General features: G+C 46.5%; 1 protein-coding gene across 1 annotated transcript in view; it reads left to right on the top strand.

Annotated features, from left to right (window-relative positions):
* The window catches only part of LOC141114255 (lysozyme C-like), a 44,471-nt gene that overhangs the window by 17,116 nt on the left and 9,202 nt on the right, over positions 1-18,153 (top strand). The window contains exons 2-3 of the mRNA XM_073607839.1: positions 2,729-2,878; positions 15,046-15,124. Coding sequence (XP_073463940.1) covers positions 2,729-2,878; positions 15,046-15,124 — 229 coding nt within the window. The remainder of the gene's footprint in view (positions 1-2,728; positions 2,879-15,045; positions 15,125-18,153) is intronic.

Here is an 18,153-nt window from a genome sequence, read left to right as displayed (position 1 = left end):
AAATACATTCCTACCGGTGGACTTAAAATGTGTTTTAGTTAGTCATTGACCCTGGTCCTTAAAGATAACTAGATCCAAAAAGCTAATGACCGACTATATTCATAGGTTAATCTGATATTTGATATATTTATGTATAGGTTTAGGCAGGGCTTTTTTTCTCAGACAAAAGGTGCAGGAACTTCCCCTTTCCGAGTCACCCCTTTTCTCCGTCCCTACCCACCTCCGAGCACATCCCTAGGTTCCATCCCCTACCCCCCGCCCCTTTTAGACAATAAAGAACCAAGTATCATTTTGTGTTGCTAAGTAATTTATATGGAATTTGGTAATGATATCAAGAAAAGCAGTAAAATAGATCCCCTGCAGCCAGCAACAATAGATCCCGATTAACAGCAATGGAGCAACCCACAACAAAATCCCCCCCCAGCAACAATAGACTCCCGGCAGCATCAACAGATCTCTGCACAGCCAGCATTAATAGACTCTCCAGCAGCCATCAACAATAGACCCCTCCCCCCAACAGTAGATCTCTTTCAGCAACAATTGACCCCCCAACAACATAAGACCCACCCCCAGCAACAATAGATCCCCCACCAGCAACAATAGACCTCCTTAGCAACAATAGACCCGCCCTGCAAAAATATATCCCCTACAGCTAGAATAGATCCCCCAGGAGTGAGCATCAATACCCTGCAGCACACCCCAGCACTCCTTACCATTACATACAGTCAGTCCAGGAGGTGCCGGAACTGCGTTCCCCCGCGTTCCCGCTGAAAAAAAGTCCTGGGTTTAGGAATATATAAAATGTATTCTGTTTTTCTGTAAAAATTAATAATTTTATGGTAACTAATTGATAATATATTTTATATTCAATTGTATATGAATTTTAATTACGATATAATCAAACTGTTGTAGTAGCATATGTGTCTTTGATCAGTATCTTATAGATATTTTTGTTGATTAGAAAAAAATTCTTTGAACTGAATGACACGGCACAGGAAGAGCCTGGAATGGTTCATCCAGTGTCTCTCCTGCTCAATGAGTATTTAGTGCGTGTCATCTGGGAAGAGCCTCCGGTCCCAGCTGATGCCTCTTACAGGGAAACGCACCGGGTGGAGCAGCATTCCTTGACTTTAACAGGTATCAGCCTGTTGGCAAGATCCACGGCTGTATTACCACTGTGATTTTCACTGTTTTCTTGAATGCAAGTGCTACATATTTTACAATAAATATATCTTTGAAGTACTGAACCATGAAGCCTCTTCCTTCCATTATCCTATGCACCTGAGACAACCTGGAGACAGATGATCCATATCCACGAGAGATCCTTCATTTAACAGCCCGGTCACATTGGGGAGGAGCAGTGTTTGGAGGAGTCTAGGGAGAGAATCATCTGTCCCTGACATTTGCATAAACGCAATTGATCTCTATAATTTGAGATCCAACTGTTCTGGTAAGCGGCGCTGATATTGTATGAAAGAGAAGCACCGAGTGAACACTGTTTTTTTTTTTACAATTTTTTTGAACACTTGGACTTTTATATGGTCATTTATTTCATTTTTTAGTTTTAGTTTTTTATATGGGCACTTATTGTTTTTAAATCCTTTGTATTTGCATTATTAGTATTTGACTATTGGATTGTGAGCTTATATGTTTCTACGTAATTTTTGAGCAAAAAATACTAATTTAAACTTGTAAACAACAAGTGTCAGAAAATGGCCTATCAATCTGCCCACCCCATTCCATTATTCTGACTGGACATCATATGTCATCAAGCAGGATAAGCCACAATCGTGCACCATGCTGGGGCAAGCAGTGTGGCGATTGGTGGTGCTGTGCGTCACTCTGACACACCGCATATCTGATCGTGGTAAAGAGCCTATGATGTAGGCTCTTTACCGCTTGATCAATTGTGACCAATCACAACTCGGTTCGCACTGACAGGAAGAACGGATTGGCAGCTCTCCTGTCAAAGGGGGGTCTGCGCTGATAATCAGTACATCAGAGAAGCCCACCACAGCTGCCAATCAGTGCCCATCAGATGCCATTCAGTGCCCATCAAAATGCCAGTCAGTGCCCATCAAAATGCCAGTCAGTGCCCATCAGTAACGCCTGTCCATGCCCTTCACAGATGCCAATCAGTGACCTGCGGTAATGACTGGTAGTACCTCTTCATCAGGGCTGCCTATCAGTGGCATTGATTAGTGCTCATCAGTGCCGCCTGTCAGCGCCCATCAGTGCCGCATGTCAGCGCTCATCAGTGCTATCTATCAGTGCCACCTATCAGTGCCGCCAATCAGTGCCCATCAATTCTATATATTAGTGCCTCCTCATCAGTGCCCATCAGTGCCAACTCATCAGTGCCCGTCACTGAAGGAGAAAACTGAATTTTGAAACGAAGAACGTTTCAAAAATGTTTTGGTTTTTCAAATATTTCTGTCTTTTTTTAGTTTGTTTAGCAAAAAAAAAAAAAAAACCCCAGTGGTGATCAAATGCCACCAAAATAAATGTCTATATGTAGGAAGAAAATGATAAAAATTTAGTTTGGGTACAGTGTAGTATGACCGCGCAATTGTGACAGCGCTACAAGCTGAAAATTGTCCTGGGCAGGAAGGGGGGAAAGTGACCGGTATTGAAGGGGTTAAATAATGTAATATGGACACATTTGCATACATCTTGCTCATACTTTATGTTCTCCCTTTAGTGTCTCATTTATGCTCTTTATTTGCAGATGTTTGCTTGGCACATCACATTAGTGGCTTTGATACATCCTTACACAGCAGTCCCTCGGAGTATGGCATAATGCAGTTAAACTCCTATTGGTGGTGTGATGATGGTAAAACACCTGGCCGCAAAAATCTGTGTGGAATTAAATGCAAAGGTAAGGAGTGCATCTAAAAAAAGGGGTCTGGACTGAACATTTTATTAAGACTAAAGGTACCTACAGAAACTAGATGGCAGTTGGTTGTACAAGCCTGACTGTAGTGTTATTTAGAGTAAGTCAATGCCAGCTTCACAAGTCTTTGGACTTATTTATTCAGAGGATGATAACGCAGGGCTTTTTTTTACTGGGAACATGGGGAAACGCACATCTTGCACCTCCAGCACTAAATGTATATAATGGTAAGGGGGGCTGAGGTATGCTGTGGGGTCTATTGATGTTGGCTGCTGGGGGATCTATTGTAGCTGGAGGGGATCTATTTTTGCAGGGGCGGGGGGTCTATTGTTGCTTGGGAGTTTTATTGTTGCTGGTGGGGGATCTATTGTTGCTGGCTGCTGAAGGATATATTGATGCTGGCTTTGAGGAGATCTATTGTTGCTGCCGAGGGTCTATTGTTGCAGGGGGTTATTTTGTTGCCGGCGCTCCATTGTTGTTGAGCGAATCTGTTGTTAATGGAGGGGGTTCTACTGTTGCTGGCTGCAAGGGGATCTATTTTACTGCTTTTCTTTTTATCATTAACAAATGCCATACAATTCTGTATTCTCTAAAAGGGGCGGTTTACGGCAAAGTGCGTAGGGCATGGAACTAGGGAACGATGCTTGGAGGGGGCAGTGGCAGCTGGTGCTCCAAATTTTTGGGGAGACGCAAACAAACTGAAAAATTACTGAAAAAAAAAACATCAATTGCAGCCACTGTACCATCAAACGCAGCCGCTGTGCTATCAAACGCAGCCACTGTGCTATCAAACACTGCCACTGTGCCCATCAAATGCCGCCACTGTGCCCATCAATTGCAGCCACTGCACCCATCAGTTGCACCCACTGTGCCTATCAAATGCAGCCACTGTGCCCATCAAACGCAGCCACTGTGCCCATCAAACGCAGCCACTGTGCCTATCAAATGCTACCACTCTGCCCACCAAATGCTGCCACTCTGCCCCCTAACGAATGCTGCCACTCTGCCCAGCCAATGCTGCCACTGTGCCCATCCAATGCCACCACTGTGCCCCCCCCGCTCGCTCGCTGTCTGCTCGGCACTTAACCTGTCTTGGTAGGGTAGTGGGTGACGGCGATGAGCAAGTGTCCTCCGAGCAGTGTCCTTCAAGCGTCGTCCTCCATGTGTCTCCTCCCGTCAGGCGTCCAATCACAGTGCCTGTCATTTTAGCCAATCAGGTGACGGGTAACAGACCCGCGCACCTGATTGGCGGAGAGGTGGTTCAGTGTTAGGACAGCAAATATGCATTTGCTGTTCTAACACACCTGGGTGAACTGCGAGCGCCAAGCATGGTGCTCGCAGGTCACCTTTTTTGATGCCTATTAGAGCCTATGGCTCAGGTGCTCCAAAAACACCGCCTGTCACTGTAATTCAGGCTCCCAGCGCCTGAAAAGGGGCCGGGCACCTGAATAGGGGGTGGCAGCAGCGGCCTTGGATAGATTCATGCAATGCCTGAATCTATCCATTGCTCAATGAGAGAGTGGCTGGAGTGAGAGGACGGCGCCCTTGTGGATGCACCGCCACTGGGAGGGGGGATTTTGGCAGAGACAAGAGGGGACTTGAAAAGGGGGAGTTCCTGTACCTATTCTGCACCTAAAAAAAGCCCTGATCCCAGAAGAGTTGAAGCTGTTATATCTGCAAAGGGTGGGTCAACTCAACATTGAACCCTACGGACTAAGACTGGGATGCCATTGTGCGTGTGTGAAAGGAGGTGTCCTAATACTTTTGGTAATATAATGTACATGGAAGCATTGTTTCAAAACTATATGCCAAGATTTCAAGAGTAATTTACACAGAAGATACAGCTGCCTGGGATTTATAGAAAAAAAAATCAAACATTGCATTCTAAATCCTGCAGAACTGTTTCACAAATCCGTGTTATAAAGAAAGCAGAAAATTTCTGTGTATGGTAAACATTATGCATGAATCCAATAAAAATGGTGGACCGTGAGTTGAAATCAGCCCTGGGCCCAGGGTACAATTATTTAATCACTGCCCAACTGCTAAAGGATCATTCTGCAAATATGCATGTTCAGAGTGGATAAACATACAGTATATGCTTATATACAGTATATGGTCTTTAAAGTAGAAATAGGAGCACTGTATATCCACTCTTTATGCTGGCTCATTTCTGGGTGAATACAAAAATGATCATCTGGGAATATGCAATCTAACTGTAGGCAGGTACAGTTTACTGCAGGTGGTGCTCTTCTACACCGGCACTGCAGTTGGAAAGGAAGTCTTCCACTATGGTTTCCTGGTCACTGGGGAAACTATCCCATTGGATGCTTCATGTGACTTTAGCAGCCATCTTGGGTCAGGCGGAGCCTTTTTAAGGCATTGGCTCTTAGGTTTGGTACACATTTTGGAAGTTGGTAGAGTAGGGGCAGTTACCCCGTCAGGTAGGGACAGAACTAATGACAGGGAAAGATTCCTGTTGAGAAGGGTAAGCGTAGCTCTCCCAACCTCTCTGAGCACAAAACAGCCAGGCCGCATTCCACTCCTCTCTACAGTGCTCTCAGTTCAGCTAAATCCTGCTCTTTCTACATGCTTGAAAAAGGTACCTCAGATGTATCTTGACACAATTGCATAACTAATTACTGTAGCCCCATCCTATTACCCCAGCTAGACTTGCCAAAAATACCCTGACAAAAAAGTTGGAGTAAAATGGCCGTTTTGGCTCCTTTATTAAGCAATAACAAATTATGTAAACAAATATTACCAAACCAAAAACATAACACTTTTGGTTGCCGATCCTTGGAGGCACTAAAGGAGGCGTAACTACTTCCACGCTCCCTGCCGCACTGCACCGACTTGGAGACGAACCACATTCTGCAGATACCAACATTGTAACTACCATTTAATCAACCATAATTGGCATTCCACCAGGGACCCATACCTTAGATGGGTCCCAAGAATCTAATCACAGGTGGTTATTTTAAAATGCTTCCAAAGACCCAACCACCACAGCTCAAAGTGTGAAACCTCACACCTTTGTGCCCTGCCAAAAAGGTAATGCCCTCTGTACCCCGTCTTGCAAACCTAGGGACCACAGATCCGTGCCCACTGCATTCAGATGAACGCCGTCACTGCAGAGATGTATCCACCTCCAGTTCCCGATGCTGTACTTCGAAACCGCCGCTTCGTGCTATAAACCTCCCAACCTCCTTGTTAACTTTTACTCTGACCCTGTTCAATTTTGCCACTGACCTGGCAAAACGCCAAGTCGTGCGACCTACCATGTCGGACCAAACCACCACAGTATGAGGAAAGGCCAACTGCAGCTGGAGCATGTCAAACTTGACGTCGCGGATGAAGTATTGGCTTGACTGGACCCCCAGATCATTGCCTCCAGCATACAAGACCAACATGTCGGGGAGGCCTATCCCATCTTGAGACCCTATGCACCTCCGGGACCACCCTGCTCCATAACAACCCTGGAACGCCTATCCACCTGATGCTAGCCTCAGACCTGGGGAAGCCTAGCTGACGACCATTAGGCCGGACATCAGCCCTCTTGGCACCCCAATAAACAAATGAGTGTCCCAAAATCCACACAAGGCAAGCATGAGCTGAAAAGAAATACATAAAACATAACCCATAACACAGAACATAGACTCAACAACACACAACTACACATGCGGTAGGAATAACATCAAGGTGACCCAGTGAACCTGGGGGTATTAAATCAAGTGGAGACGCACATAAAGTTTAAACCTGTCTGACTCCTACCTGCCGATATGTTTTATAACCACGTTATCCAATCCCCACCGAGCAGTCTCAGTGGCCGCCCCGATGCAGAAAGAATGAGAGGAATAGCTACATGCCCCCAGACCAGCAGCTGTGAGGCAGCGCCGCAGAATTGACACAAACTGAAAATTAGATAAAGCCGAACCATCCGAATGAATAAGAAAGGAACCAGTTACCACAGGGCGAAGCTGTAAGTACTCCACCACTGCGGAGTGTACTTTATTCACTGCGTTGTGTACAACAGAAGAGCCATTGCAGCGGACGTCTGCTGCCAACAAGCCTCTCTGGGCAGCCTTGGATGGACTGACAAACTCACCCACCCTGAGGGCTCCAAAAAAAGCCAAAGCAAAGGCCGCCCGGAATAACAAAACTTTGAAACTGGCCGAACACACCGCAGCTGTCTGCAGAAACAAGGATTGCAGGATGTCAAAAGTTATAGGCCGTCGGCTGTCCGGCCGCCAAGCACCATTTTGATAACCTCTCAGGGCCTGTTTTACCAGAAAATCTTTCTGCCCCACAATTTGAACAGGAAGGCCAGGCCGGCCAACTTCCGGTTCATAGCAGAAATGGACACGCTGGCAGTGAAACACAGACAAACTAAATAAATTACCAGATGTCTGACCTCAGAACTGACCATGTCAACCTCTGCCCGCTGTAGAAGCTCCCCCATTCCCTCCAGACCCTAGTTTAGAAAGACCACGTCGACTCACTCAAGGAGCTTCGAATCAAACCAGAGGCGATTCCAATGCAATCCGCCACAGCCGAAGAGGACAAGGGGTTCCATTTTGCTCCGTGCCAGGTGTCAACTCCCCGGAATCTGTCCAACTGAAAGCGAGAGAGAGCGTCAGCCAATGTATTCTCCACTCCAAGTTCTTTAGGAATTCCACCTCCCGCTATTCGGCGGGCCAGCGCTCCGCACTCCACCAACCCCCTAAGAATGCTCCATAGCCAATAGAGCTGGCGGCATCCGTGAAAAGCTCAAGGTCGTAGTTGCTGCCCGGCCCCTCCATCCAGATGGACCGACCATTGAAAGTGCCCAAAAATGTATGCCACACCAGTAGGTTGGCCCTATGCTCCCTATTCAGCTGAACAAAATGCCTGAGTGAACTAACTAACTAAAAATTAAGCTTATCGAGGAGCGACTGTAGCTCTCGGAGCTGTATCTTATGTTTGCCAGAGGTCAAACGAACCTCATCCCTAAGAGCATGTAACCTGTCATCGGGCAGATGACACTCCATTGTCCGGGAATCAATCTCTATACCCAGGAACTTGATAGATGACGTGGGACCCTCTGTTTTGTCCGCGAGAGGAATGCTAAAACACTCTGCAAGGTGCTGAACCGTAGCCAGCAAAATACCACATAAATTCGAAGGGAGGGCCAACACACAGTCATACAAGTAATGAATAATTGAATTGACCCCTGCCACATCCTGCACTACCAATTCGAGAAAAGAGATAAAGGTCTCGAAAAAGTCACAAGTGATGGAGCAGCCCATAGGCAGGCATCGATCCACATAAAAGGCGCCTAACCATCTGCAACCCAAAAGATGAAAGATGCGCGGGTGAACTGGTAGCAACCGAAAAGCAGACTTGATGTCGGTTTTAGCCATAAGGGCACCCTGACCGTAGTGCCATACCCAAAACACGGCGGCATCAAATGAGGTATAAGACACTGCACATGCCTCAGGGTCAATAGCATCGTTAACTGAACCACCTTTTGTAAAGGAAAGATGGTGGATAAGGCGAAACTTATTGGGCTCTTTCTTTGGAACAACACCCAAAGGCGAGAATTATCACCAAATTATCCAAGGGGGATGAGTAAAAGGGCCGCACATGCAGCCCCTTAAAACACGTCCTTAGTGAGCTTTTTGGAAACCACTTTGAAGTGTAAAAGAGCCGACCGCAAGTTGTCAGGCACGGGGTGGGGGGATCTGAGGAAGGGAACAAGGGATCAAAAAGCCCTCCTCAAAACCCGCCTGCAACAACCAGACTGCAGGGCAATCCAGATATCTACTTAGAAAGGGGGACATCCTGTCCACCCTCACTGGGGTCCTGCCTTTTTGCCGCAGTATCGCCAGGATGGGCCCTGCCAGCCTTAAAACAGTGGGACAGGGGGTGAGCCCCCCCCCGCAGTGAGAGCATTTGTGCTTGTATCGGCAGCCGGTGTCAAACCTACAAGAACCCTCATTGAACTGCCAACAGTGGTCCTGCCTTTTTGCGACCGGCTGTCCAGGAGCGGTCGGACTCCTGGCCACCCGCTGGAAAAACGAAGTAGAGGCCAGTGGAGAGGACATAAGTTTCATCCATAAACTTATGTCCTTATGATCCCAGCGTAACTAGGGCCATATCACCTTACGTTGAAGAAACTGTTTCGTCATACCTCAGCCAAGCCACGCCCCCATAAAACCTCTAGACCTCGCTAATGGAATCCAGATAAGAAAAAAGAGGGGAACAATTCTCAGGAGATTTCTCCCCAATAACGCTTGCAAAGATGGCGAAGGTCTGGAGCCAATTGCTAAACGTCCACGGAATCAGGCGATAACAACGCTTTTCTTCGTCTTCCTTCTTGGACTCTTCCGGTTTTACCCTAACCAAGTTAAATTTTTCAAGGGGCAACAACGTGAAGATTTCCACATATTCCCCCCCCCCGCCAAATTTTTTCCCGCACCTCAGATTTGAGGTACGCACCCAACGGACCTTCAAAACAGATATACACCTCGCATTTGGCCGAATAGGCCAAGTGAACCGAGTACATATTTTTACTAGCGTCCCTTGGGGGGTCCGCAGAGGCAGTGACACTTGTCCCTGAAGCCGCCGTATCCCCTGAACTCACTACAGCCACCTGCTCCTGACCAGGCACAGACACAGAAATAGCTGGAACCTGGGTCACCGCCCAGCCCGCCCTCAGCGAGTCTGGAACCCAAGCAGACACCGACATAGAACTCGCAGACGAACCCTCATCAAAGCATTGCACCAAAGAACGCAGCCCGACTAAAAGGTCATAGACGGCTGCAGAATCTCTTGTCATGGCAGGCCCTGGGCCCGCCGGCCATGTGGGGGAGAGGCCCTGCCCACTAGAGCTGTAGGGATACCAGAACCAACCCTGAGGCCCTGCCCACCCCTAACACCTGACACAGGGGACACAGAAAGCTGCAAAGAAGAGACAACATTAGAAATGGACATACCGGGCCGACCAGGACCAGATTCCACAGCCGCCGTACTGGAATCCACTGTCGACGACCTCAGCAAAGCGACCCCATCTTCAGCACTGGACAGCCCCCCTCAGAGCGCAAGGAATCCTGGCAAACGTCTGGAGTCAGGACTGGCGAAGATACGCCGCCCGCAGATGGCCCCGGCAGTTCACTGTCTCTCCTGCACCTCTACCCTTCAGGACTGGCGTGCCTGGCCATTGCTGTGTGGCTCCTCTTCACCCCCCCCCCGCGCTGGTGGAGGGGTCCTGCTGCTCTGACCTGTCCTGGAGCTCTGTCGATCCCGCCCGGATCTGGGGGTGAGGGGTTCCCTGGCCGCTAGAAGCGGCACGACTTACAGGTCGCCTCACCGAGGCGACCTGCACACGACTGGCACGGCGACTTGCAAAACGACTTCTGTATAGAAGTCTATGCAAGTCGCCCCAAGTCGCCCCCAAAGTAGTACAGGAACCTTTTTCTAAGTCAGAGCGACTTGCGTCGCTCCGATTAGAACGGTTCCATTGTACAGAACGGGAGGCGACTTGTCAGGCGGCTAGGTCGCCTGACAAGTCGCCCCCGTGGGAACCGGCTCTCAGGCGACTCCTCCCACGCTGACAGCCGGTTCACACGGGGGCGACTTGTCAGGCGACCTAGCCGCCTGACAAGTCGCCTCCCGTTCTGTACAATGGAACCGTTCTAATCGGAGCGACGCAAGTCGCTCCAACTTAGAAAAAAGGTTCCTGTACTACTTTGGGGGCGACTTGCATAGACTTCTATACAGAAGTCGTCTTGCAAGTCGCCCCGGCAGTCGTGTGCAGGTCGCCTCGGTGAGGCGACCTGCAAGTCGTGCCGCGTCTAGTGTGAACCGGCACTGAGCCACCACTCCCGTCGCGACCCTCGCCTGGGAGGTGGCCGCACTCTCACGTTTCTTCCGCCTCATCTGGACCGGGGACGGTGCAGGGCTGTGTCCCTGTCCCGCAGAGCTCTGCTCCCGACGGGGATTCCTCCCAGCGCCCGCATCTGAGCTAGCCAGAGGAGGCTGAGCCGGCTGGACTGGAGGGTCTGAGTCTGAGTGGTGCTGAGCTTGCGGGGAATGTGAAGGGCTAAAACGCTCCAGGGGGCCTGCCCGCCGAGCGTGTCTCACCTGTGAACTGGTGGGAGATTTGGCAGACGTCCCCAGCATGGATGCGATCTGGCTCTGCAGCCAATCGGTCCCCATCGAATCCGCCATAGAGCGGAGCTGCTCTGCCAGATGCCGGGATTCTGCCATGAGAGAGCCGCAGGGGAATGCTTCTCCTCCTCGTGTCCTACTCCGGATGTCTGGTTCCACTTGTCTCCCCCACTCCTAGCTTTGCAGTCCCTCCCCCACACTAGCTGCCCAATCCCCTGCAGCCCCAAGTTGCCTGACAAAATGTTAACCTTGACTTGCCCGGCTTCCCTGTGCTCCTGTTCATGCTAGCCCTACACTCATAATTTTTTTTTTTTTTTTTGCTTCGGGCTGTACTTTTTTGGAACTGTAATGCCCTGTACACATGGTCGGACATTGATCGGACATTCCGACAACAAAATCCATGAATTTTTTCTGACGGATGTTGGCTCAAACTTGTCTTGCATACACACGGTCACACAAAGTTGTCGGAAAATCCAATTGTTCTGAACGTGGTGACCTAAAACACGTACGCCGGGACTATAAATGGGGCAGTAGCCAATAGCTTTCGTTTCTTAATTTATTCTGAGCATGCGTGGCACTTTGTGCGTCGGATTTGTGTACACACGATCGGAATTTTATAGCAAGCTCTCAAATTTTGTGTGTCGGAAATTCCTATGGAAAATGTGTGATGGAGCCCACACACGGTCGGAATTTCCGACAACAAGGTCCTATCACACATTTTCCATCGAAAAATCCTATCGTGTGTACAGGGCATAAGTGTTTGCGGATGGGCTGCTTTCCCATTGGGTTATGTGTGGATTGTCTGTATTATTTCAATACAAGTTCTTTTATTGCATTAAGACTGAGTGGATTATTGTTGCCACACTGCACTACACCCCACCTACATGTTTAATTCTTTCCTTGAGAAAGCTTATGGGATACTTATACAGTAGATATGCGATTGTTGCCAAGTTTGACCAAAAGTCTATAGATATAACACAAATGAGGAATATGGCTACTGCCTAAAAATGTAACCACAGTAGTAGATGCTTGGAGCATTTGGGGCAAAGGGAGCCCAGTCCAAATATGATAAAGTGTTAAAAAAAATTAAGAATTGATTACGTGCTATATTCACCAGTTTTCCAAGTGTAACTGTTAATTTACTAGGCATTGATCCAACTGTCAAAACCAGCTTAGCTCTGGCTAGCCAAATATGTAAAATCTACTCTCCTAGGACAGGTTAAGCACAAAATCATATTCCAAGGAGGAAGATTAATCTATAAGTAACCCTGTCTTCCCATGCAGGCTGTGAAGTGACCTATTCACATAACCTGGTTATAACTTAAAAATGTTTGATTAATAGCCACCACTGTTGAAGGGTATTAATAGGGGTCCTATAGGGTTTCACTGTAGGCCACGCACAGCTGACCACCAGTGGCAATAGGCTTTAAATAGAGGTATGTCTTTAGTCAGGGTATACAGCCCAATTCAAGTTTATAAGAACTCAACTCACTGCATGGCCAGCACTGGAAAAGATTTCCAGATGGAGTATGTAAACATAGGGTGGGACCATAACTGTTATGCTAGTTAACTAAGCAGCTGGGGGAGGTGTTTTCAGGTTGGTTTAGGTTAGGGAGGGTGCAGTAGTACACTTTTTACTGAAAGTGCCCATGCCTATTAACCACATGCCGACCAGCGGACGATGATGTACGTCGGCACAATGGCACGGATGGGCAAATGGGCGTACAGGTACGTCCCCTTTAAATCGCCGCATTGTGGGTGCGCCGCCATCAGGTCGTGTGCGCGCCTGCCACGTACTCCGTGACAGTGGCCCTGGGTCCTGACGATTCGTGTCACGGAGCTGCAGAACGGGGAGATGCCTATGTAAACAAGGCATTTCCCTGTTCTGCCTAGTGACATGACAGAGATCTGTCATCGAGAGCAGTGATCGGTGTCATGTCAGTAGTAGCCCATCTCTCCCACAGTTAGAATCACTCCCTAGGACACACTTAACCCCTTGATCGCCCCCTAGTGTTTAACCCCTTCCCTGCCAGTGTCATTTACACAGTAATCAGTGCATTTTTATAGCACTGATCGCTGTATAAATGACAATGGTCCCTGCCACAATAGTGTCAAAAGTGTCCCATGTGTCCGCTATAATGTTGCAATCATGAGAAAAATCGCAGATTGCCACCATTACTAATTAAAAAAAATTATTAATAAAAATGCCATAAATCTATCCCCTATTTTGTAGATGCTATAACTTTAGCGCAAATCAATCAATATACGCGTATTGCGATTTTTTTTTTTTTTTTTACCAAAAATATGTAGAAGAATAGATATCGGCCTAAACTGAGAAAGAAATTTGTTTTTTATATATTTTTGGGGGACATTTATTATAGCAAAAAGTAAAAAATATTGCTTTTTCTTTTAAATTGTCACCGTTTTTTTTGTTTATAGCGCAAAAAATAAAAACCACAGAGGTGATCAAATACCACAAAAAGAAAGCTCTACTTGTGGGGAAAAAAAAGGACCTCAATTTTGTTTGGGTGCAATGTCGCACGACTGTGCAATTGTCAGTTAAAGCGACGCATTGTCGTATCGCAAAAATTGCTCTGGTCAGGAAGGGGGTATATCCTTCCGGGGCTGAAGTGGTTAAAGGTTTGTACCCTAAAGGTGTGGTCCCTATTATGAACTGGGCGTGAACTTTTTGACGTGGTTGAGAGTGTTGGACTAAATTGAAAAACGTGATTTTAGACTATTTGTAGTTAGTAGAAACAATACCACCAACGTGTTTTGGGGGATTTGAATTTCTCCTTCTTCAGGGCACTTGGGAGGCTTTGTCTTGGACTTAGGTTGGACTTTCCAGGGTACCTGTGTTTACTTAAAACACTGAAGAAGGAAAAACACAAATCTCCTGAAACTAATTGGTTATATTGGTTCTACGAATTACTTATAAATCCTGGAATCAAACTTTTATTGTGTATGTCATGAAGCGCTACTAACGTCATAGTACACACAAAAACAATTATTGCTTAGTTAAGGAAACACTGTACAAGGACACATTACAAACAATTAAAGAAAACCCAGAGTTAAAAAGCCATGCCATATTGTAATTTATTCACATAATGGTTCTTTCTCTGGACTAATTGGTCTAGATACAAGGTTAAGGGGGCTTTAACATCCCCCCAACATCACCAAACATGATGTTCAGTATATATATTGCTACAGAAAAGTGCTGTCAGAAACTACAGTTAAATACAGTAATGCCATGTACACACGACCGGACTTTTCGACGGCTAAACTCCGAAGGACTTTTCGACTGACTTTCGACGGAGTTCCGACGGAGTTTCGATGAAACGGACTTGCCTACACATGATCACACCAAAGTCCGACTGATTCAAACGTGATGACGTATGACCGGACTAGAATAAGGAAGTTCATAGCCAGTAGCCAAAAGCTGCCCTTGCGTCGTTTTTCGACCCTCGGACTAGCATACAGACGAACTGATTCGGAAAGATTTGAAACATGTTCTATTTCTAAAGTCTGTCTGATTTTTCGACAGCAAAGGTCCGATGAAGCCCACACAGGATCGAATTGTCCGGCGGATTCGTTCCATCAGACCTTTGCTGTCAAAGTCCGGTCGTGTGTACATGGCATAAGAAGCTATGGATGTGCTACAGTTGTGGTTGGAGTCGAGAGATGCTGTATAAGACAGTCAAAGAGTGAGGACATGTTACATGAGACTACTATCACTGTCACAAACTTTTATGAAATTAGCACTCCCACTGATGACTGCTGGGGTTCAAAGGCCTCATGGCAAGAACCAAAGGGCTTCCTGTGGCCCATAGGTTGCAAGTTAGGAACCAGGAGAAGTGCCCCTGGATGGCTGTTTTGTGCTTAAAGTTTGGAAAGTCTCATACGTCCGTAGATTGCTTAATAAATATATGATGTGCTAAGCTTAATGAAGATTATTATCACCATTGTTAATATATTGTGTCATAATTTTTCTTCTCCCTATTTAGACCTACTGGATAGTAATATCAATGATGATTTACAGTGCTTTAGTAGAGTTTTGCATGATCCTAATGGAATAGCTGCTTGGTAAGTGATTGATATACAGATTAAATGTAATTTATATCTCTATCTATTTCTAAATGTTACATTTGAATTCTTTAGTTTTATCATAAATCATGGTTTTCACCTATTTCCTAGTGCTGCAGTTCTTCAAGGCTCTTTAAACCACTTTCTGTATATATGCAATCACTTCACATCATCTGGATATTGCTTTGGATAGTGACAACAGTGGACCATGCCTACACAGTGTGTGTGTCAGCATGGGTGAACTGTTAGGGCTTTTTTCCTCAGAAAATACAGTCGCTGCGGGGACTCAACCACAACCTCCCAAAACCCCCCTCCCCACACACAAACCCTCCAAACTGCATCAAATAGTGAGTGTAGTCAAATTTCACAGTAGAAGGGTCTTAAAGGGGGATTAAATACCAGGAGTGTGCAAAGTTTGGGGGGGGGGGTTGCACACAGAGTGCAGAGTTTGTGGGTGCTCTATGTGCAGAGTCCAGGGGTGCACAGCACACAGGGTGCAAAGTTCAGGGGTGCACTACACAGAGTGCAGAGTTCAGCCTTCTTCCACAGCTGCTTACCTCTGCATCCCCTATCCACACCTCACTTTTACCCCACTTCAGCTCTGATCTCTACATGCAACCCCCCATGTACTGCCCCCATGTTAAACCTCTTGACTTAAAAGCTCCACCATCTTCCACGTCTTACTTGCATTGCTGTATTAGGCTCTAGTACCTCCCTGCACACTGTAGGTGGCTCTGCCTCTCTCACTTGCAGCAAAATCATCCAGTGGGGGTGTCCAAATCTGCATTGCCCCCCCAGGCATCTGCATCTCCCATGTCCCCGCCCTGCACTCAGTGGGAGCTGCTCAAGAGATCTAATCTGTGGGAGCCATTGGGGACAAGCTGCACTTCTGTGTTTACAAGTGATAGTGGTGAGCAGGAAGCAGAGAACCTGAGCCAGAGTTGGTGGAACTCAGTTTCACCAAGTTCCAGCTAAAAAAAGCCCTGATGATTGTAGTCTCTACCAGGGGGACTTGTGACAAGGTAATAATGTACAACAGAAATTGGGAGACAGGGACAGACTGTTTCAACCTTGTAACAGGAAGCGCCTGTTTCTGATCCAAGACTTTTTATCATTTTATGGAAATATCACTCTGATATGTTACATTTTGATTAGCTGTTTCTGACCCAAGACTTTTTATCATATAGCAGTTAAACTTTTTGCCTGAACAAACATTCCCTTTAATTGTATGCATAGTCAAATGTTTTTTTTGTAGTTTTTAATAGAGGGGGGGAGGGTGAAAACCCATACCAAGTTTTTTTTTCTGCAGTTTATGTGCCACGGAAGAAATTTACCTCCACTTTATGTCCCAGAGACGCAACAAAAAGGAATATCATAAAAAGGGGGGAATTGGGGAATTTGGGACTTTGAATGAAGCCATGGCCGGGTATGGTCATGTGCCTCCATCCCTATCATTATGAGGAAAAGGAGCAAAAATGCAGCAGGAAAAGCAGCAAAAGATGCAACAAAAGGGTGGGACTTTATATGAAGCTCATGGTAACAGATTACGCCAACGCGTTTTAGGGGAATTGCCTCGCTCTTCATCAGGGCTCCTGGTACACACTAATGGAGATAGGTAGACTCCATAGTGGTACCTGAATTTCTTTTTTGGCAGAAATTTTTTTTTTTAATTTTAAATATTTTATTGGTTTTCAAGAGTATAACACGATATACCATTGCACGAGACAGAGCAAACAATAAAGAGAAAGGATTTACAACATTATAGTTTCATATAGCGAAGATCTGTAGACTAGAAATATGAGCCGACAAGGAGTCTTACTGCGTTCTGGGAATGAGGTAAAAAAGAGAAGGGCTTAGTGGAACTAGGTAAAAAGACTTGCTCTCCTCTCCCCACACCCCAATAGGGATCAAGCTGTGTAGGGGAGGAATGAGCTAACCCTCGTACATCAGCTTATTTGTCAGTTAAAATCCCCGGGTTTTTGGAAAAATCTGGCCAACCTCTATATAACAAAACTAGTCGATATTGTCGTACTGCAAACGTCCATGCATGGCATAAAAGGGGGATATGTCCCACTATTAACTATAACAAAACCGGTGTCCATCTGCAGGGCACTATAACAATGGGGCAAAGGGATGGGTAAGGGAAAAAAAGGTGGGTAAGGGGGGGAAGAGAAAAGGTAGAGAGAAAAAGAGAAAGGGGATGTGCCGTCTACCAGACAGACCTTAAGTAGAAATGTTGGTTGAAGTGAGCCCGAGAAGTTGCCCACTCCTATATATTTGGCCCAAGGTTCCCAAGTCTTCCTGAACTGGGCTGAGGTGTCCAATATGATACTCACCATCTTCTCTTGGGACATTATCCAAGATATTTTGCGTTTAGCTGCTGCAATTGAGACCTTAGGAAGCATCCAGGCTTTAGCTATGGTGAGTTTAGTGCCTAGTAATATGAAAAATATTAGTTTTTGAGAGAATTTCGGGACCTTGGGAATTAGTTGGTTAAGAAGGTCTGTCAAGGGGAACTTGGGAATGGTCAGAGCCATGACTTTAGATATGATTTGGAAAATCTTGTTCCAGAAGCCTCTGATTTTGGGGCAATCCCACCATATGTGCATCATGGTACCCCTCATATGGCACCCTCGGAAGCACAAAGGGGAAACTGATGGAAACATGGAGGAGAGCCTGGAGGGGGTCATGTACCATCTCGTGATGACCTTCAGACTGGCTTCTATTAGTGAAATATTGAGGATACCCTTGAAGGATCTAAAGAATGCTCTGTGCCAGGAGTCCAGGTCCCAAGATTCCTGCGTGTCCTCCTCCCATTCCAGCATAAATGGTGCTTTCCGACCATACATAGCAAGCGACAAATAGATTATAGAGATCCCTCTCCTCTGCTCCAGTAGCTGTCCACACCATTGTTCGTAAGGGGTGAATTGAGGTGGCTCAGGTTTCGTAGTCCAGATTGAGTGTAGAAAATGTGACAGTTGCTGAAATCTAAACCTTTCTGAATTGGGAAGGTCTAGATTCATAATACA

Source organism: Aquarana catesbeiana, linkage group LG12, assembly GCF_042186555.1.
Source record: "Aquarana catesbeiana isolate 2022-GZ linkage group LG12, ASM4218655v1, whole genome shotgun sequence".
NCBI classification, from domain to species: domain Eukaryota; kingdom Metazoa; phylum Chordata; class Amphibia; order Anura; family Ranidae; genus Aquarana; species Aquarana catesbeiana.
The sequence above is the reverse complement of the archived record's forward strand: the minus strand, read 5'-3'. Positions and strand labels throughout refer to the sequence as shown.